This window comes from Carlito syrichta, unplaced genomic scaffold, assembly GCF_000164805.1.
Source record: "Carlito syrichta isolate Samal-C Ts95f unplaced genomic scaffold, Tarsius_syrichta-2.0.1 Scaffold314837, whole genome shotgun sequence".
Classification (NCBI taxonomy): Eukaryota; Metazoa; Chordata; class Mammalia; order Primates; family Tarsiidae; genus Carlito; species Carlito syrichta.
In genome coordinates this window covers 842798-864618 of record NW_007258933.1, presented here as the reverse complement: position 1 = coordinate 864618, position 21821 = coordinate 842798, and the positions used below count along the sequence as shown (strand labels likewise).

The following is a 21821-nucleotide window of genomic DNA, read 5'->3' as shown; positions in this document are numbered from 1 at the left end:
CCACACTCCAGTCTGGGTGACAGAGTGAGACTCCAACTCAAAAAAAAAAAAAAAGAATATGTTTGAAGACATCATATTGATCTGAGAAATATGTGATGTAATGTCTTGCTGGGCTCCTCTAATTCTAATAGTTTATTAGCTCACTCAAGCAAGTAGGTGGGTGTATACAAGAAGCTACAAGACTCAGCTGACAGAAGACACTAACAGAAGAGGAAAGACTCAGGAAGTCAGGGGAACTTTAGAGAAAGGACAGGTGGATGACCAGAGCTTTCATCCCAAAGGAGGCAGAGAACCATACCCTGTGGAGAGGGACAGATACTGTGAGAAGGGGTGACTGGCTAGGCTCAGAGAGGGTCAGAGTTGCCAAAAACATGCAAAGCTGACTTGGTCAAAAATGACCAGTACATACTTTGCCCCAGACATGAGGAAGAAGATATGTATTTCACTCCATTAATTTGGGGGCTCTCACAAAGAGCCCCATGCTTTGTTTGTCATCAAACTCAGAGGGATTGGCACAGAGTGAACCACAATGAAAGATAGAATGAATCAGTGAATCAGTCAGTCCTTGCTGAGTGCCTGAAGAGAAGTAGAGACAAAGTGCTCTGAGAGTTCAGAGGTGGGACCATTACTCCCACTGCAAGTCTGTCTTCCTGAGCCCATCCCTTGAGAGCTGCTTCTGACACGACTTGGTTTCTCTAGCGTGCAGCAGGGGGTGGTCTTAGAGTATACAATAATAAATGTTTGTTGTTGAAAATGAATGAATGAAAGAACGAATGAATGAGTGAAATCTTCTGCCAGGAGATGGCCTTTGCCCTGTTACAAAATCTGAGTCAGGAGGGTTGGTCATTCAAACACCATTTATCAAACCACAGGTACCTGTTAACAGATGCCTGTTAGTACATCATGAAGTCAATTTAGTAGGTCAAAGCTATTCCTGTTTTTAAGAAGTAAATGGTATGGAGCCGAACAGAATGGAAAATACCAGTGTAGCACTATAAAAAGAATATGTATTTCATGAAACTTGCTTCAGTTGTGTGTGTATGTGCATGCCTGCATGTTCGTGTGTGTGCATGTATGTGTGTGTATTACTGGATAAGTTGTAATGCTTACCTTGGGTTTCAGTCTAGAAATGTATTCTAGACTGAATAGCCAGCATGAGCAACTGCATAACTTTCCAGGACAATCAGAGAATGGAGAGAATTTTAATGTGGCTTGAGGATAATTACGATGATATATTTTCCACATCAAAAGTCAGGAGACATGCCCTGACATTTGAAATCAAGGTGGGCTTAGGAAATCTCAGGTGTGTGGTCACAGCAAAGGGGGCATGTGGGAGAAGGAAGAACCTAGAGAATTATAAGGCCAGAAAGGTGGTTTAGGGGCAGGAACTGAGAAAGCTCGGACCCTCACCTGTTGACGAGCCAGGTTAGCACATTTCATCTCAGTCAGGACTTAAAATCGGCTATAAACAGAAGTGAAATCACCTCTTTGCCATGTTAAGTCTTCAGAATTTCTTTCATACCCTATGTGAAGGCCCAGAGCTTCCAGGAATTTTGAAAGAGTTTTTAAGAGAAAAAATAATGAAAAGAAGGGAGAAGTGATCATGTATGCAATATAGTTTTTTATCTGCCCACCGCAGACCTAAAGCCATGCACAAGTGTCAGTGGCACAGCAGTTGCAGAAGAGCATTTGCTCCCCACCCCCTACCTCCACCGGGCTTTAGCAGCCCTCAGAAAGCCTCGTGAGGCCAAGCGGCAGAGATCATCTAATGGACTTCAAATAAACACCGACTTCCTGACAGCTGGCCTCTGAGCGAATTTATTATTGAATTATACTCCTGCGTTTTCAGAACAAGCTGAGCTGACAAGGTACCCCATCAGTTAAAAAAAAAAAAGGAAAGAAAGACAATGATAAATTACCTGATGGAAGATGGAAGAAGGTAAAGATCCTGCTTCCTCCAAAATGTCAGCCATTATATATTATTCATGTTGGTTTTTGTAAAATCCCTCCCCACATTGAAATGAATGTTTATGATGATAAAGCAACTAGGTGAATTCAATTCAGGATGCAGGCAGCAGCTTCTCACATCATCCTGATGAGCAGCTAACAACTCCTCCTCTGCCACTTGATCATTCCTTTATTGATTTCAAAAACGAATTACGATCTCTGTTTGCTTTGTAGCTTAGGCTTGTTCCTAGTTGTCCATCACAGTAAGCATTAGCAGAGGTTGTTGTGGTGAAGCAGGAACAATTCAGGGTTAGAGGAAGCAGGCCTAGATTCCAGTCCTTGAGCAAGTGAGAGCAGGTGACCTTGGACAAGCAGGATTCAATTTCCGCCTCTGTGGTATGGGGTTACTAATTCCCACCCTGCCAGGCTGTTTGGGAGATTAAATGAGGTAAAATACCCAGAAGCCTAATGGCTGGTACATAGCACGCATTGAGTAATAACACCTAACATTTACCAAGAATATTCTATGTGTCAGGCATTATTTGAAGTGTTTTATGTGTACGTTTGATAAGTAGTAACACTTTTAATGCTCCTCCAGACCAAATGACATAGGGACTTTATCACCCTTGTTTTGTAACTATGAAAACTGAGGCACAGAGAAGTTAAGTAACCTGGCCAAGGCCGTGGGACTTGAAAGTAGCAGAGCCAGCACTGGAAGTTAAGCCCAGTTGGCCCTGGAGCCCACACACTGAGCCTCTGTTCTCTGCTGAGTCCTTTATGTTCCCAGCTCAGCATCTTCAGTTCAGAAATCTATGCAGTATGGTGCTGCCATAGCCTCACAACCCCAGCTGGCCCTGACTTTTTCTCTAGCACCGTACAGCATAATAAAAAACCAGTGTGCAGTAAGGCTCTATGCTGAAGAGCACTGACCTCAGAGGTTTGAATCTCAACCCCACTGCTGGCTAGCTGTGTGACCTTAGACAAATCTCTTAATCTCTCTGTGCCTTACATCCTTTCTTTATCATCTGAGGAGAATAATTCACACCTCATGGGAATGTGTTAAGGATTAAATGAAATGTAAAACTCTTAGGTGTCAGAGCAGGAAGCATTTAATAAGTGTTAGTGGCCATTATCACTAATAGTAGTCATATTAATATTAGCATTAGCAAAAGCATACGTTTTGGTTTTAGTGTCACTATGAGAACCAGGAGAAAAATGAGAATCTTAATGTGATGCATCAGTGTAGTTGTATAGTTGATGCAAATGTCCCAGCACCATCGGATGGTAGGGTGAGTGGACCTTTGAGACCATCAGCCCTCTGTGGTAGAAGAGGTAACTTCAAGGCCAGAGAGCAGCCTTGGCTCCGTAGCTGAGACTACGTCCCAGAGAACCTGGAGTCCTGAGTAAGGGCTCTTATATCTCAAACTATAATTATGGTGTTTGTAAGTCAGGGACTTTATGTAATGCTTTCCATCCAACACTGATAAATTTTAAGCAATAAGAAGTTAAAATATTTGGAGAGCCATGCTTCATATTACTAATATTGCCCTCAGTGGAGAAGATACGGTAAAGCCTCACAAACTGCTCTGCAGTAAGTCTAACTGGCCCTCAGTCAGAGTTGGCCCCAGGGGAATCCCACAATGAGGGGCTTGATGCTTGAGGGATGCAATCCAACTTCTGTGCAATATTTTGGCAGAAGAGAGAAATCCAGCCCCGCCTACCTCCCCTGCCACTGCCTCCTTCTCCCACTACAGTGGGGGCCATGTGAGACCACTTTGTGGGTCTAGCCCTGCAGGCCTCTAGGGCCAATCCCAGTCTGAAGAGGACTGAGAGCAACTCCAGCTGCTTAGACTCTTTCCTACCGCTTGTCCGACCCATTACTGCCCAGCTCTGCCAAATGGGTTTCTACCTTGCTCCTGAATCCTGGCCCTAACTTTCCATGCCCAAGTTCCTGATACAAGCAGCCTGTTGCCCCTACATCAGAAGACTCGACCCTTGCCCTCTTGCCAGGCTCCCACCCCTGCCATTTTCTGGTCTGGAGCTCCATCCCTGCTCTTCCTAGGGACCTGAGCATTATTACCTGATGATACATGGGATGCCTACATCCAGATGCCTCTGGGAGCCCTTTCACTATGCCTGCCCCCTATCAGATCCTCTCTGGTCCTCTGAGTTACTGTTTCCCTTACAGACCACCTTGTGCATTACTGTACACCTCAGATCAAGCCTGCTGTGCTGGGCTTTGTGCAGGCTCCCTTAGCTACACCTCTGCCCATCATCAGCCCCTACTTCCGGAAGTGGTTATAATCATAGTCCATCCTAGTCTCTGCAGTCTTGGTAAAGCAGGACCTGTCCTGTGCTCTGACATAAGAACAGGACACATAGTCATGGAATTAACCTGTCCACCAAGAGACCATGGCTGGAGTCATGTTTTAGCTCAGCTGCCTTGTGTTTTTCTAACAGCACATGCCACATCTTGAGAAGTCTTCTTAGAAACAGGCCTTTAGCCACGTAACATAGAGAACAACCGATTAGACGTGTACCACACGTCCCAGGCCCCCAGACACAATGATGTGTTTCTGAGCCATGTCCTCAGACATGTCCAATTCGATTACCCAGGCTGGGGGGCCTTGCTCCCTGCTGGCCAGCCTCTCTCAGTCCTGCTTCTCCCTCACCATAGTCAGTAGTGTGCTCACTTCCCTGGAAGCATGGTGTGGTGGACAGTCAAGGGTTTGGTTCATGTGTACACCTTTGTCAGCCCACAGAAAATATTCCAGAAGATTCTTGTGGGAGAGAACTCAGCCCGAAGCATCAGCATTCAGTGGCCAGGCTGCCCACAGACTTGGGAGATTGAACTTGCAGCTTGGGAGTTCGTGTTCCCTCAGTGTCTGAAGGAGCTGACTGGAAACATTAAGCTATTGAGACCACAGAACAGAGGCTTCTGGGCTCTGCAGGAGGTACCGCCCATGGTCCCTGAAATTGCTAGCCCAACTTGTCATTAGATGATGACGGGTGGTGTCAGAGATCATGGCATAGCTGGTGGTGTTCAGTCTCAGTGGGCAATGGGAGGGAAACTCCACCCATTTCCAGAGATCACTTACCTCAGCTGTAAATGAGGAGCTAGGACTCAGTCCTTCAGAAGACCCCTGTGACATAAAAGGTAAACTTCTCCCTCTTCTCAATATGAAGGAATCTATGGATTTCTTCTTTCCTCTCCTGAAACATACGTGAAATGGTCTGAGAGGAAAAACTTTTTTTGTAATGAATTGGAATATTTCGCTCTGGTGATTATTTCATGTGTCCAGCAAGTATTCTGGAAGCTTCTGGAAAAGTTTAAACTGAGCCCAGTTCCTAATAGACAAACAGGTATCGGGGCACCTGGGCAGAGTCTGGTGCTTTCTCCTAACTGTGGGAATGTCTTTGTTCCATTCGTACTGGAATGACTTAGCAGGTAGCTTTCATTTTTACTAGCTTTGATTCCAGATGGCAGAATTTTATTAAAGCCAAAGTATATTCTAGAATGTGACTTCTTCAGAGGTAGGAACTGTATCTGACATTTTGTTAGTTATTTAACAAATATTTTTGACTACCTGGTAAGAATACAGTAGAAATAAATCAGATATGGGCCATGCCCATTTTCCTAAGAAAACAGATAAATAAATATCTTCCCTACCACCCAGCACTGAGTCTAGTACATAGCACATAGTAGGTTCTCAGTTAAAATTCTGTGACTGAGCCCCATCCTCATTTACCAGGTCTTTGTCTAAGCCTCTCTTCTCTCAACTTTTTTTTTTTAAACTTTGGACTGTCTGAAACAACTGCATTCATATTTTTCCCATCATCTTCTTTCATAAGTTTATGCGACATTCACTTATTTACTGAACAGTTATTGAACACATAGCATTGACTGACTCCTGCACAGGAGTTACAGAGATGAGAAGGACATAGTTGTTTGGCCCATATCTGATTTATTTCTACTGTATTCTTACCAGGTAGTCAAAAAATATTTGTTAAATAACTAACAAAATGTCAGATATGGTTCCTACCTCTGAAGAACTCACATTCTAGAATATACTTTGGCTTTAATAAAATTCTGGCATCTGGAATCAAAGCTAATAAAAATGAAACCTCCCTGCTAAGTCATTCCAGTATGACTGTAACAAAGAACTCACAGTCTAGAACAAAAGATAAGGCATGCGAACTAATGCATACACTTTAGTGAGATAAGTACCTTGTACTATGTTTGCCAAAGGAGAGAGTAACTTATTTATACCCTGGAGATCAGGAGGAGTGATCAGAACGTGAGCCCGAAGAGATGGGCAGGGACCATCCCTGAAGGGCCTTATATGCCAAGCTAAAGAGTTTGGACTGTATCTGGAGACAGTGGGTACTACAGAAAATGACCTGTATGGCACAGAGTTACTGATGATATAGTAAAAAATAAAATAAAATTTGGAGAGTGGGGGAATCTTAGATTGCAGGGTGCCTCAAGAGACAATCTAGTTCAACTTCCTGACCTCTAATAAGTCAGGAATATTAAAAACTAAATGATTAGATAAGTTTTATTGGTTTTGGCCCAAGGCCACTGGAAGACACACGTGTTAAACATAGGAAGAGCTTTGAAATCAGTTATAAGGAATGAAGCACAACAAGAAATTAGCTTTTAAATATAATAATATATTTCACATTAGAGTTTATATTTCATACATAGAAATAACGATATACACCATCCTAACTCTAGTGTGGTGCAGTGGTCCCAAGGTGGGCTGAAGAACATTTTAGGGCTTCTATCTATGCAGGATTTGCTTTTATCTTAAAAAAAAAAAATAAGAAAGCAAAACTGTTTTATTCCTATAGAATGTTGTATTTTCAATGATTTGTTCCTTTAGTCCTTATGTTACTTGGTTACATGTGTGAGTCACTCGAGGTAGACCAGGAGTCGCTCCTCAGAAAGCAGGACAGTGGACCCAAGGGTTGTTATAATGCATCACACCATGATTGTTTGTGTGTGTCTGTGTAAAATCTAGTCTTAACCAAACTTATAAAGTGGTAAAGTGGCTTTAAAAGATTCCTGCAAAAATGGAAGGTAATACTAACAGTACAAGTACATGGAAACAAAAAATGGTACAGCTGATACTTCTCCCACTGCTAGTATAGTCTTCCTCAACCTCACTATGGGTTAAAAACAGAAATGATTGTTTTCATCAGATATAACAAAAGTTAACCAAAGTATCAAGAAGGCCATTTGAAGTATAGAGTTGTATCCATTAAACCTTGTACCAAATGTATATTATGCTTTCCACTGTTAATTAATGATGGTAGCACACGTGTACTATCTATAAATGAACATCAATCCACTGAAGGAGCCTGCTCAAAAATGTTTACAGAAAGCATGTGCAGTCAAAAAACTTTCAAGAGCCCTACTCTCATGATGTTAACTCTAAATTTTGAAGCAGCCAAGACAGATTGGGATTCTCAGTTAACTATCTCCCAAAATCTCTTGGTGAGTCCTGCACTGGAGTCCTGGCTCTTCAGCAACTCTTTGCCAGAATGGGCAAGTCCATTCCCCGTCTGGACTTTACTTTCTCACCTTGACCTTGAGAAGTTTGAAAGATGATCAGAAAGGTCTCCTTTGCCTCTAATGTTTCATAATTAGGGGCACCCAAGAACATGTTTAGGTAGATGTCAGGCTGGAAAAGCCAGCTAATGAAACTGAGGTGGAGCATCAGTGGAAAACTAGGAGGAGAGAGCTGCAGAGCAGCCTGTGTGGGTGGGCTGGAAAGGTGGTCTTGGGAGCTGCAGCATGGGCAGTGTCAGGCTGTGACTGGAAAACGCCTTCAGTGGTAGCCGTGTGACAAGGTGAAGCAGGGTTTCTCATTCGAGCCCAGGTAATGTTATTTCAAGACTTTGGGTGAATTGTAGTAGTTGCTGGAAAGATCTCCACTCACTTAGCAGAGGTTAGCGGAAAACCATCTAAGGGTCCGTATAAGTCAGGAATCTAAATCTATGTAAGGTATATAATGCAAAGGAATGATTTCTATAACCAATAATGGCACAGAGCAGCAAACACTTCAAAGCAGTGAAAGGCTAGAGTTATTATTCACCTCCCAGATCCCAAATGATATTCCAATCTCCCGAATACCAGATTAGCTGCTTTCATTTAATAACAAAAAAGGAAAGCTGCAGTTCTCCTCCCTTCACCTTCCTTTATCTGTTAGTATAATATACATTGAATAATAAATCTAACTTAATTTCCGGCATTCCTTTTTTTTAAGTTTTCCAAACAACACGTGGTGCAGATGAGGACAGCAGAGAATCAGAGGGACAGGGCTAGGCTGAGCTATGTAAGTCCTCCGGGAGAAGGGAGCTAAACCCAGCCCTTCCAGCCCGAGATCCTCTAACTCTATCCCTATCAAGGCCAGATAGCTCAGCATTCTCTGACACAGCCCTCGCCTTAACTAACAGAAGTAATAAACTCTTTATTCATGTAGTAAATAATGGATCAAGAGCTTCCTCTCTGCCCTGCATTCAAATTCCAGGTCAAACACCTGTTTTGGGGGAGGTTTTCTTTTGCTCACTCAGAAATGACCATCCTCCATGCTTAATGTTGGAAATACAGCAGTGAGGGAGATGTTTTGTCCCTGTCCTCAAGGAGCTGATGGTCTTCTGGGAAAAGACTGTCCTAATAGTGCAGCAGCACTCAGAGTTCATGTAGAGGTAGCCCAGTGGGAGCAGGAGTGACGAATGCTGTGTGGTGAATGCTGCAGCTAGGTCTGAAAGGGGAGCAGGCAGTTTTCAGATGAACAGGATAGGTGAAGCTTCCAGATAGAGGAAACAATTCAGAGATAAGTATGTGCATTGTATGAGCTCCACTGAGTTCTGAAGCCACTTGTACTAGGGCTAAGTGAACTGGACTGGGTAGCAACAGATTAAAACAGTTATAAATTTTTAAACATATGTTATATTCTGTGTTATACCAAGTTGGGAAAAACTTCAACCTGCATTTGACAGATGAGAGAAGGGAGGTTCAGAAAGGTCAGATAACTCTCCAAAGTCATATAGTTAGTTACCAGAGTCAGAACTAAGAGCCATGACTTCCCGCCTAGTGCTCTGTCAACCACAGTCCCACCTTTTCCCTGAGTGACAGTTGAAGTTGGCTTTTTATTTGCTTGATTTTATTGGGCAGGGTTGTCTCTCCAACAGCTTCTCTTGATCCCAAATCTTGCCATTGCTTTCAGGAAGCAATCAGGCAGATATTCTCCCTCATTGGCATCAGCAAGAGCACCTCAGTCAGGCCTTGGGTGTGTGGTTGGACTAATGCCAGTATGTTTGACAACTCCCCCTAGCCTGGCACGAGTGCTCTCTCCTGGCAGAGTTCACCTAGCCTAATTGCTTGTTTTGTATCCCAGCTGCCTGGCATATGCCAAACCCATGTGTTGATTCACTGGTGTCAGAGACAACTACATTAGGACATTTCAAATTAGCTTTTTGGGCTCCAGCAAATAACTGAAGACTATAATTCATGCACTTCCACAACGCTAGCACCTAACACAGTGCCTGGCTCATAGTAAGTGCCCAGCTTTTTATTAAATTAAAGTGAATTTTGATGACTGCTGGTACATAAGAGTAAGAACTTAAAAGTAACAAGTCCTAGCTTTGAGTGTCAGCTCAGCCAAATGAGTTCCTTTCTGGGTGACCTTGAGCAACTCCTTTCTCTCTGAGTTTCAGTAACTCGATCATTTTTCATTTAACAAACACTCAGAGAGCAACATCCCATGCTTACTTTAACCATCAAGATGTGATCCCAGCCCTCCTCTAGCTCACACATAAGCATGTGAGATGGCTATATAAATGTGATTGATATAAACATATGATGAGATATTGGTGAGATACTTGTAAGGTTTATAGGAGCCCAGAGGAGGGGGTGATTAACTGTGCCAGGAAGAGGTGGTGACAGCCTTACTGAGGTGATGACAGCTTAGATAAGATTCTAAGGAAGAGTAGAAAATACCCCCAAACCCCATTATGCCAAGACAGTGACCCAGGGAATGCTGGTGATGAAGATCATATGAGCTAGTTGAGAAGCCAAATTGGTGGCAGTGATTCACTCCCATGTTAATAGTTTTTCACCAAGATGGTCTTCCATTACAGAGTTTCACATTCAAAGCAGCAACTATTTTTTCACGCATCCCCAGTACTGAGCAAATGCCTGACCCGTAGTGTGGGGTCAGTGTTCCAGTGGAGTGCAGAAACTTTCTTGTACCAGCTAACAGGAACTGATTACTAAATGTTCAGGAATTCTGCAAGCTGGAGGTTAAACACAACCTTTATTTAAAACAAAGGCAATAGAAACTCAAAGGTAATCACTTCCTAATTATTTTATTGTATTTTACTATTGCTTTTGCTCTTGAGGTTATTTAGGACTATCATATCTCTACGATGGCAGTACCATATAATGGTGTCCTACTGTGCCTCTCCTCCCAGCTCTGTGTTCAGTGGCAGCTCATTCAGTAGCTTAAAATTGGCCATGATGAGAATATTTACACTACAGAAATGGGCAAATGCTACAAATTAAAGCTTTTTTCTTTCTTTTTTTTTAAAGTCAGTTATTGAACATTTACCAGTATGCCACTGATGGTATCTATTAAATAAATGGATGAAGAAAGAAAGCATTGGGAAGCCTAGCACTCACATCTTTTCAAACCGCCCTGGATAAAAGCATGTGGCACAAGACACATTTCAGAGGCCCCCACAGAGCCAACTTCCCCATCTCCCTTATTTCAGGGAAGGCCTTATGTTAAACTGGGCTTTCTTGATAACTGAAAATCGTGAAAACAGAAGGGGGGATGGAAGTGTTTTTCTCCAGGCATTTCTCCTGAGCCAAATGCCTATTTTGGCAAGAGGTCCCTATGGCCTATCGGCTACATGGAGTCAGCTTAATCTTCCCTGGAATCCAAAAGCAATCTACAGGAGCCCAGGCTAAAATTACATCTGCCCTGGCATGCCGAATTAGCGACTACATGATAGCCAAGTGGTGCTGATTTAATGTTTCCCAGTTATCAGGAAATCCTTAGTCAGAGGGGGTTGGCCTGCATGTATAGCGGGGCAGTAGCCAATGCAACCCCCAAAAGGAAACCATACCCAGAAAGCTGGTTATTGTCCAGGCAGTATCTAAAGGTACATCTGTCAAGAGGAGGCTGGATGGTAGCCAACATCAGGAGATGAGATCTGTTAGTAATTCTCGGGAAGGACAAAGTTCCAGCAATAAGAAATTCAATTGTCCTCCATTAAAGAAAGCATCTCTCAGTACCAGCTGAATACAATTGATGGAATAAATCTTGCCCATTAGTGGAAAGATAATTTCACATAAATATATTGGGAGACCTTCAGAGCAGGACTGAAAGTCTTTTCTGAACTATACCCGCTTAACTCACTCGCCATGTAATTGCATTTAGACCAAGGGCCTCGGAAGGAAACCACTGACTGAATTAGCATTAACCAGATTGTATGTAGTGAGGTGAGGAGGGTGGGGTGGGGTGGGGAGTTTGCTGTATTGTGGGTAGTTGTTCTTGTTTTCAGAAAGGACAAGCTGACACTAGTGAGACCAGCTGCTTACAAGCCTGGTGTTAATTGCTTTTCTCATCAAACAGAGAAAAGTTTATCACTCCAGGAAGGTAGAGGTGTGGGCGCTTAATAAATCAGGGACTGAGTTTGAGGTCTTTTTTTTAATAAATGTCCATAAGCCTCATCAGTAACTCTTCCCTAGATCAGAAAAAAAGCCTCCTGAACTGAGGTGAATAAAGAAAGTTATGTGGATTACAGCACCTGCATTTTGCTCTCAGGTTTGTCTTTCAGTGAGGGCTGTCTCCCCAGTGCCCTGATCCCTTAGAATGTTGACACCTGCCAGCACCTTCATTTTCACCCATTGCCAGTGGCAGACAGACTGGTCTGGAGTTTGACCCAGAGTTATGAGGCCCAGATTCAAGACCTGGCTCTCCCATCACCTTTTCATGTGGCTTTCGGCAAATAACATAACCTATCTGGAACCCATTTTCCTCGTCTATAGAATAAAAGGGTGCTATTGGCTCAGTGATTTTTCCAACTGGCTTCTCTAGAAGCTAAGACTCCACAGAGCTGCCTGCAGAACTACCCCGAGGAGAGAGTGGCCCTCCACCTCAACTTCTTCCAGAGCAGATTTTTTTATTTTGTTTTCCATTTGAAGTCCATAGAAAACGTCATCTACCAAAAAGTTTCTGTTTCTGAAATATTTTAAAAGCCATCATTCTAGACGATCTCTAATTGTCCCACTTATCTGCTCAACGCTCACTGTCTTAATAGTGGCCTAGTATTTGTGAGGCCTAGTCCAGATGCTGCATAGAGAAAGAAAAAAACCTTGGCCCTCATCTAGTAGAGAAGAGAAATGCATATGGTTTGGTAGGGTATCAAGGTGTTTATCCAGGTTAGAGCCTAGTTCTGGTTAGGACCATCATGAAGGACTTCAGGGAAGAGGTGTCATTTATAGCTGGGTCTTTAAGGGTGAGAATGTTGGGAGAGGGAGCAGAAATGCCATTTTAGAACAGATGGTATTAATTTGTTGTCTAGAATACAGAGGAAGAATGGGAGAAGCGATATTGGGAGAGGTGACAGGTTCCAGAACCTACTTCACGAGGGTGCTAGCACCTGTCCTTCTCCTGTCTCTAATGCTAGATGAAAGAAGTGCCCTCTATCCTGCTCACTTTCTGGTATGCTCACTTCCAGTAAGATTACTAATGACAATGATAGTCACTGCCATTTATGGAGATTACTCTGTATCAGGATGAAAAAACAGAGACTCAAAGAACTGTCCCATACCTACACAACTTTAGAGAGCTAGGAAGTGACAGAGAGAGGATTTGAACACAGGTTACCTAGCTCCAAATTTATATGCATACCTATTCTGTTTCACCCTCTGACATCAGCTTTATCTTTTCACAGCATAACATAGTATCCCTAGAAAATAACCTGTGAATGAAGTAGTTGAAAACATCTCCCAATAACAGTTCTCTCAAGGACACTTCAGTGCCTTAAATTAAGGTGATATTTTTAAAGGGTCATTGTTTGTCTTGAGTGAATATGCCATGAGCCCTGGGTGCAAGGTGTGTTTGAGTGACCAGCCTTCTGTCTTCTGAGCTCCGGGGGTTCCCTACCAGCCAGGGTTCTGGCCATGAAAGGTACATCATGTTATTCTTTCTTCTCTTCCCATAGGCATGCATGTGTTATTCGTGGTCAAGTGATGACATCAGATGGAACCCCCCTGGTTGGTGTGAACATCAGTTTCGTCAATAACCCTCTCTTTGGATATACAATCAGCAGGCAAGATGGCAGGTAGGAGAACTTTCGTGGCCAGGAAGAGTGAAGGCCCTGCTCCCATGGTCTTGCCATGTAGCTGCTGCTGGATTGACAGTGTGGAAAGAGGTTGGGACTTGGATTCAGATGACCTGAATTCAAATGCTCAGCTCTGTAACTCACTAGTTGTATGACCTTGTACATGACTCTGGCCTATGTCCTTTTGGCTATGGGTTAAGCAATTTCTTCTCGTTTGCTTCTCAGAGTCAACAGAGTTGACCTTATACCTATTATCCTGCTTCATGACTTATGATATAAAATACTGTTATGTGGACCACTTTCTGCAAAACAGACAGCTCCAGCAAAATCAGCCATTTCTGTTGTGTATTTTCCACCTTGCAACTGCTTAGGTCTGTGGAAGCCATTAGGGTAAAAACAGAATTTTGATCTTTGAGTTCTACTAAGAACCATCAGTAGAATGAAGTAAAGCTCCTTTACTAGCCCTGGCTTTCCCATCTGTTAGCTGTGTGTCCTGAGAAAAATCTCCTTACCTTCCTAAGCATCAGCTTCATCTGTTAAGTGGTCCTAATGCTATATATCCCACAAATTGATTGTGAGGATTGGATAATATGGTGGATGAGAAATAACTAGCTGGCACATAGTAGGTGATTAATGTCTTAGTTCCATGCCCCCACTTTGATTCATTACTGTACTTCCAGTGTCTGGCACATAATATACAATATGTATTCGCTATTTATTAAAATTACAAATTATTGAATGATGAGAAGGTGATGGTAACAGGACAGGCAATGAGAATATTCTGGAGAAAAGGGAAAGAGAAGGAGGCAAGTGGAATACTTAGGCTGTCAGTGGTGACAAGTCCTCTATTTTTAATAAAACCAGGTGGTGGCAGTCCATCTGGCTAAGTGTGGGCCCATAAGGTTGATTTTCACTCTGTGTTGGAAATTATGCTCCAGCTTGATTGATTTTAGCACCTCTTTAATCCAATATCAGATGTGAACATGTCCCGGCCGAGGTGATAATGAAGTAGAGGCTCATCTGTTTGTAGACATGTGTGCCTCTTAGATGGGGTTGGCAAGCTTGGCATGGGGCGCCCCTCCCCCTCCTCTCACCCCATGTGCATGAGAAGAGGCCCCACTGGAAGAGGTTGGTGACCAATTCTCAGGGCCGCCACTGAAGCCAGGCCACTGCTCCTTGCCCTGTACACCTTCCAACCCAGGAAGCACCTAAGTGAAGACCCATGAAGGAATCTCCTTCTTTATGCTCTGTCTTTACTGCCTTCCGATTCAAGGCCGCCTGCTTTATGAAAATGGCAGACACGACACAGGTATTCTGACCACATTATTCCCTGCTGTGACATAGTCATCCAAAAAGAGCTTTGAGGACTGTTCTTTTTTGGCCATGAAACCTGCCAGTCACTTATGTGAGAAGGCAAGTTGTCCATCCTTATGCCCTGTTGTGGTTGGTTAGGGTAGGTTCAAAAACATACCCAAGTCTGGCATTAGTCTGGTGGCCCTTGGGAAAAGCTCAGTCTCAGGCCCCTCCAGGTTCTGATTTCTCCTGTCAGTGCTTCCCTTGTAATCTCCACTGCCCACTGAGAGTATGGAGGACCTGGGAGCAAAGTATCAGCCACGCTTTCTGCATTAGCCTTCTAGATTATATCGTAACAGCCAGAACTGCTGCAACAGAGCTTGAAGTTCTGATCAGTTCTTACCAGTGCATTATGGGGCTTAAGTTTTCTTCCCAACTCAGATACTGCATAATGTGTGGGAAAGTTATCTCTTGTTCTCTTTGTGTCTGAAAATCCCTGTTTGTCATATGTGAACAGGTTGCATTTCCCTCTCACCCTTTCTTGACTCACCTTCTTTCTTACCTCTCAAACCCTGGGAGAAGCCATAAGGCTAGAGGCCTGGAGAAAACAGTATATACAAGTGGGCTGAAAGTCTGGGGGCTGAGTCTAACTCATCTTTGTACTCTTCACTTTCCAGACAGGTAACATGATACTTGCCCTCACCCAGCTTCTTCATCCCCTGGGTGCACACCCTCTTTCTCTCTCACACACACATGTGCGCACACATGTACACACCCTTGCTGAAATACCAGACTTCAAGGCTTAACAGGAGCTCATAAACAGAAAACAGTAGCAGATAGATTAGCCAAAGAGATTATTAAAAAGATGGAAAGTAAGGCTAGGCGTGGTGCCTCATGCTGGTAATTTCAGTACTTTGGGAGGCCAAGCCAACAGGATTGCTTGAGGCCAGGAGTTTGAGACTAGCCTTGGCAGCACAGTGAGACCTCGTTTCTACAAAAAAATCAAAAAATTAGCCAGGTGTAATGGTATGTGTCTATAGTTCCATCCACTCTGGAGGCTGAGGCAGAAGGATGTCCTGAGCCCAGGAGGTTGAGGCTGTGGTAAGCCAGGATCATGCCACTGCACTTCAGCCTGGGCAACAGAATGTGACCCTGACCATAAAGAAAGATTAAAAAAAGATGGAAAATGGAGGTTATGAAGAAAAGCTAAAAGAATAGCAGACAAGATAAGCCATTCGGGTTTATTGACTTGAAAAATGGGATTATTGACTTGAAAAATGGGATTATAAGCCGGGCTCGGTGGCTCAGCCTGTAATCCCGCGCCTTTGGGAGGCTGAGGTGAGTGGATTGCCTGAGCCCGCGGGTTCGAGACCTCATCTCTACAATAAATCAAAAAATTAGCCAGGCATGGTAGCACTCGCCTGTAGTTCTGGCTACTTGGAAGGCTGAGGCGGAAGGATTGCCGGAGCCCAGCAGGTCGAGGCTGCGGTGGCTGGGAGCGGCCACTGCACTCCAGTCTGGGCGACACAGTGAGACTCCGACTCAAAAAAAAAAAAAGAAAGAAAAATGGGATTATACAGAGCAGGCTGCCCAGGTCACATGTGGGCCCCTGTGCTTTTCCCATCTGTTATCCCAGCTAAATAATGAATAACCTTGCCAAACAACTATGATCATCAGCATTATTTTACAGATGAGGAGACTGAGGCTTGGAAAGATGACATAACTCACCTATGGAGGAAGCAGCAGTGCTCAGACTGGCCCTAAGCTATTTGGGCTTTGTCTGGGAGCCAAGCCTTCCCTCTGAGGTCAGATTTACATTCATATCCACAGCAAGGTTTCCCCTTCAGGTGAGCAGGCCTGGCCTCAACCTGTTACACCCAGCTCTTGGCAAAGCCAGCTGCCCCCAGCTTGCTCACAGCCTTGAGAATATGCCTTTTCATATTTGTCTTCCCTCCCTCTCCACACTCAGCCTCTTGTGAAATGATCTGATAAGTCTGGCCAAAATTCTGTTTGACAGTTAAAAATGTTCTGTCAAGGCACAGATGCTAAACAGTCTCTGTGGTGGAGAAGTTGTTCTTTGGGTATTTCCTGAAACCATAGATATTCTACTGGAGAGCCAAAACCTGAACTCTTGGTTCAAAATAAACACCTTCCTGCTTTTTCTCTATTATTACTTATGAAACAGTGGTGATGCCTGACTTCCTCTACCCAAGTGTGGGCCCAGAAGGGGCTGAGTGAGATATAGGCAAGATGGGTGATGCAATCCTGCAAAGGACAGTAGAGACAGGCATTGGAGCTTCAGGACCCAAATCTGGGGATACCATCTACCAAGAGGATTTGGCACTGGATCAGGAGAGTTCAATGCAGAGTCCTTGCAGCTCCCAAGCTGAAGCAATGGGCCCAATCTCACAAGGTAGATTTATCAGGATAAAGGGGAGATCCTGTATTGGTCTTCTCAAATCAATGACAGTGGTGAACATTAGGTTCAATGGCAAAAACAGCCAAGGGAAGACTTAGGATATGAGGTGAACTGTCAATTCAGAAGTAGTTGACTGTGTCACTCATGCATTCATTCTATAAACTTTTAACCATCAAGCACTGGGCTAGTGCTTGATGGTTAAAAGTTTATAGACAGAGGAATCATTGCCCTGCGCCAGAGAACCAAATGAACAATTACAGTGCAATGCGATGTGGGGCTCTAAGAAAGAGGGCACATGGTACAGCAAAACCTGGGTAGCGGGTAGAAACTCTGACTGGGTGAGGCTATGTCGAGAAGTTTGAGCCATCCAGTTTGATAGTGAGAAAGAGCTCTCCATCCAAAACAAGTTGAGACATACCTTGAAATTGCAAACTGCAGCCAGAGAGTGGCAGGTGGACAGGATTGCTGTTTCTGAAGAACTTTGGGAGGGCATAAGGAACAGACTAGGTTGAAGTCACCCCAGCAGGTGGAATCAGGTCCTGTAAATAAGGAACTAGAAAGAGAGGATCCCAGGTTCAATTCCAAAAAAAATATGTTCTAACAGTCAGAACTAACCTAAGATGGGACAGTCCTCCTGTAGATATTGTGGTCTCCTTATCACTGGAAGTGTGCAGGTAGGAGCTAAATGAGCCCTTGGTGGTGATTCTATAGAAGGAACTGATGCATCAGATTGGGAGGAGGGACTAGGTTAGATGGCCATTAAGTTCTCTCCCAGCGATTCAGCTCTTACTTGTTTTTAAACCTTCTGTTTTAGAAGGGGAAAGGACACAAAATTCTATCTAGTCTGAGATCTTGTTTCACACTGAGCATAGGGCCTTAAGAAGCAGCAAACCCTCTGCTTAGCTACGCAGACCCAGTCTGCAGGATGACTGATGTACCTTGGTTCACCTGGGATTTTCTTTCCCATTGTCCATAATCTGAGGTCATCTGGCTTCTGCACGTGTGGCTGCAGAGCCCTCCAATCAGGCTCCCTGTGCGGCTGGGTGGGGTACAAATAGCAAGGGACTCAGTTTCCTTAGATGTTCAGAAATTAAAGGTGCATGCCATGGTTGGGATGGGCAAGTGCATTGCTAGGTTTGTCTGTAGGTAATGGGAGTTAAGATTGCAAAACCAAACAGAGCTACCAGCATGTTTCAGGCTGGGTCCTGTTTGGACACAAGATATCTTGGGACAAGGCAAAGAAGACTCTGACTCTACAATCCCTACAAGCCTGAAGCAAGAGAGGCCTAGCAGGGGGTCATCTAGGATGGGAAAGGGACTGTTTGGTGTCACACTGGGTACAGAACTAGGCCTACGAAGGCAGGCTGCTGCTCAGACCTCCCCACTGTCTTCAGAAGGCAGCAAACAAAGGCTGGACTGCCAACTCTCCAGTTGCCCTCACAGTGATCTCATCTCAACTAGGAGGTTGGCACTCCGTCTTCTGGTTCCCCTTTCACTTGTAAGATACTATGATTCTAACTGTGCCATCTCTAAACTGCGTAGATGTTTTGTAGTTGCAAAGACCTTTGTCTGTCATAATCAGAGCTAAAGTTGCTGTGGAGTCATAGACTCTTGGTGCCTTAAGAATAATCCAGTTGAGACTTTGCATTTTACAGATGAAAAATTGAGGATCAGAGAGACTGTGACTTACCCAAGATCACACAGTAGTTTGAGGAAGAGCCAGGACTAGGCTTAGGGTCCCTGACACTTGGGTCAGGGCTTATTCTGCTTTATTCTGCTACCTTTTCACTGGCTTCAGCCCTAACCCAGTTGAAAGGCCTTAAGTACCAGTAGCGCCACAGCAGAGGACCCATCAGCTGTTCTGTGTTCTGACAAATGGCTCTTTGTAGCTGAGGTTAGTTTTAGCAAATTCTCTATGGTGAATCATTTTTTAGAAAAAACAAACAAAATCTTTCTGGAATCACTGTCATCGTTATTGTTTGTGGCTATAGTCAAGTTTTGAGGCGTTAGAGTCATCCTCAAGAAGTGCTCAGTTAGCCGGGTGTGGTAGTGTGCGCCTGTAGTTCCAGCTACTTCGAAGACTGAGGTGGAAGGATCGCTGGAGCCCAGCAAGTCAAGGCTGCAGGGGCCGGGAGTGTGCCACTGCACTCCAGTCTGGGCGACAGAGTGAGACTCCAACTCAAAAAAAAAAAAAGAAGTGCTCAGAACCTTTGGTGTAATTGTCTCTCCTTTCTTGGTCTCTGTTTCTCCTCCTCCTCCCCATTCCTCTCCCGGTTCCTACTCTTTTTGCTTCCCCCTCCTCTTCTTCTCTAACCTCCCCTCCCAAACAGCTTTGACTTGGTCACAAATGGCGGCATCTCCATCATCCTGCGGTTCGAGCGGGCGCCTTTTATCACACAGGAGCACACCCTCTGGCTGCCATGGGATCGCTTCTTTGTCATGGAAACCATCATCATGCGACATGAGGAGAATGAGATTCCCAGCTGTGACCTGAGCAACTTCGCCCGCCCCAACCCTGTTGTCTCCCCATCCCCTCTGACGTCCTTCGCCAGCTCCTGTGCAGAGAAAGGCCCCATCGTGCCAGAAATCCAGGTATCCAGCTTTCCTAACTGCATTTTGATATGCTTTATTCATTTGGGGGATAGAGGAGGATCTCAGAGATGGTGGACAGAGAGAAAGCACCTCTGTGGGGCCTGGGTCAGATCCCATCAGCCCACCATGCAGCATCCAGCTGCCACACCTCATGGCAGGTGTCAGGACATAAGGGTGCCTGTCTTACACATGGTAAACACATGAGCACCTGGAAACTACATGGCACATCGACTTATAATAAATTCCTTCTTTCCGCTCTGCCATCCAGTTCATTTCCACTTTTCCCCAGCCTCCAGTGTCCCCTCTCTCATTATTTCTGTTAAAAATATTTAAAATTCCTCTTCCACCAAGAGGAATAAACCAGAAGATCCCAAATAGTGAGCTGCTCTGTAATAAAGGTTAAATGAGAAAAATGTATATGAGGTGCTTAGCACAATGTTTGGCACCTAGTAAGTGCTCAATAAATTATAGCTATTATTATATTAAGATTATTTAACACGCACTGCTTTCATGCCAGTTAAGGATTGTCTTGGCTCGAATCAATACCTGCAACTGCTTTACTTAATTATCATTAAAGAAAAGTAATTGGGAAAGGTGCATTTTAATATGATGGAAATTGAGATCTTTTTTTCGCCTAACAGAGCTCTGCCAGTTGAATTTCCTCTGCTATCCTCAGCCCAATTTCTAATGGCAGAAATGAAGGCCTGGGGAAGAGAAGAGATGTCAGTGCAGAAGCCCAAGAGAAGCCCTGGTTGTCTTGCTGTCTAATGAGAACTTGGGCGATGTGCATGTTAATGAATTGCCGGGTGCTAGTGGAGCAGGGATTTTATACATTTATGTGTGTATATTTCATGCCCAGCTGAGCAAACACTTCTCTCCATGTGTAGCCTGTTGAGTGACTCCCAACGCCAACCCACAAGAAGGAAATACAACCATTTTGAAATTCTCATTGTGCTCATAGGTTGAAACTTCCCTGCTTTTCAGAGATTCAGCGCCTGTCTCTTGTCTCAACTACCAGGCTGACCTTTCTTATGAAATGGTTGTCAGTGGAGACAGAGCTTGCTGGGGAGAAGTAATTTGTTACTCAACCCTGACTCAGCTCCAGCTATGCATGCTCCCCAAGAGCAGGGACTTTGGAGCAAATGAGGTTAAAGCTCACATCTTCTTTACAGCACTCCCAGAACTGGGTGCCTGCACAGCCAGTTGAGACACAAACCTTGCTTATTACCAGATTCATGAAATACACAAAAACAAACTCTTGGGTTTTCCCAGTCCTCTTGTTGGTTAGCCTTTGCAAGTGCTGGGAGATGTGAACTGCAAAGAGTACATTAAAGTAGGTAAATATCTTCGAGAGCTTTGGGATGGCGTTTCAGTCCTGCCTTTCACCATGGTGCAGCCTGCCTTGCCTGGAACTTGCAAACTGTAATTTAGGAAGATTGCCTTGGTTTAAGCCCAATCCCTAAAATTTCCTGTGTTCAGGAGAATGGGGTGAGGGTGAAATGGACCCCCCCCCATGAAATAAACAGAATGAAAAAGACCCAGTTCCTCCATGAACACGAGGATGGAATTATCATTGTCCTTGGAATAGATATGTTAGCCTCTATTGATTTAATGTCCCTTTCTTGAAACAGAGCCCAGAGCATCAAGCTGATAAAGTTCTCTGCTTTTGCCATGTACCTGAGCACGCTGGCATTCATTTAAACTTTCTGTCTTGGAACTGGGCCCATTGCACCCAGTAGATAAGTGGCCTGAGCCTTCCCTAGCACCTCTGTCCATCTGACATGGCACTGGAGCTTGGACCTGGCATGCACAGAAAGAAGCCCTATGCGGCCAGTTTAACCTCTCTGTGGAGAGCTAGGGGCATTAGCCACAGGTCCTTGGCAGGTTATGGTCTCAACTCTGCATAATTATTTCTTTGGTCAACATCTCATAGCCTCTGTCTACCTTCCTAAAGAAAGACCATTTGAAACAGATCTGACTTTAGGAAAGTTTTAAGAGAAACCATCTTCCTTGCTTAGGCAGTTGTCTACAGCAGTCTGAGAGAAAGGTCTCTCTTCCTGGCACCCCCTGCACCCCTGGCACCACCTGGACCTTCCTGGCACCCCCTGCACCCCCTGCACCACCGCTACCAACAGCACCATTGTCCCACCTGGGAATGTGGATGTGCTAGCACTTTGCATGTGACCTTACTCAGTCCTCACGCTAAGCC

The 21821-nt window shown here is 44.3% G+C and overlaps 1 protein-coding gene across 1 annotated transcript in view; it reads left to right on the top strand.

The window, feature by feature from the left end:
- The window catches only part of TENM4 (teneurin transmembrane protein 4), a 231963-nt gene that overhangs the window by 143421 nt on the left and 66721 nt on the right, over window positions 1–21821 (top strand). Inside the window, exons 12-13 of the mRNA XM_008072062.1 lie at window positions 13189–13308; window positions 19351–19612. Of these exons, the coding sequence (XP_008070253.1) occupies window positions 13189–13308; window positions 19351–19612 (382 nt within the window). The remainder of the gene's footprint in view (window positions 1–13188; window positions 13309–19350; window positions 19613–21821) is intronic.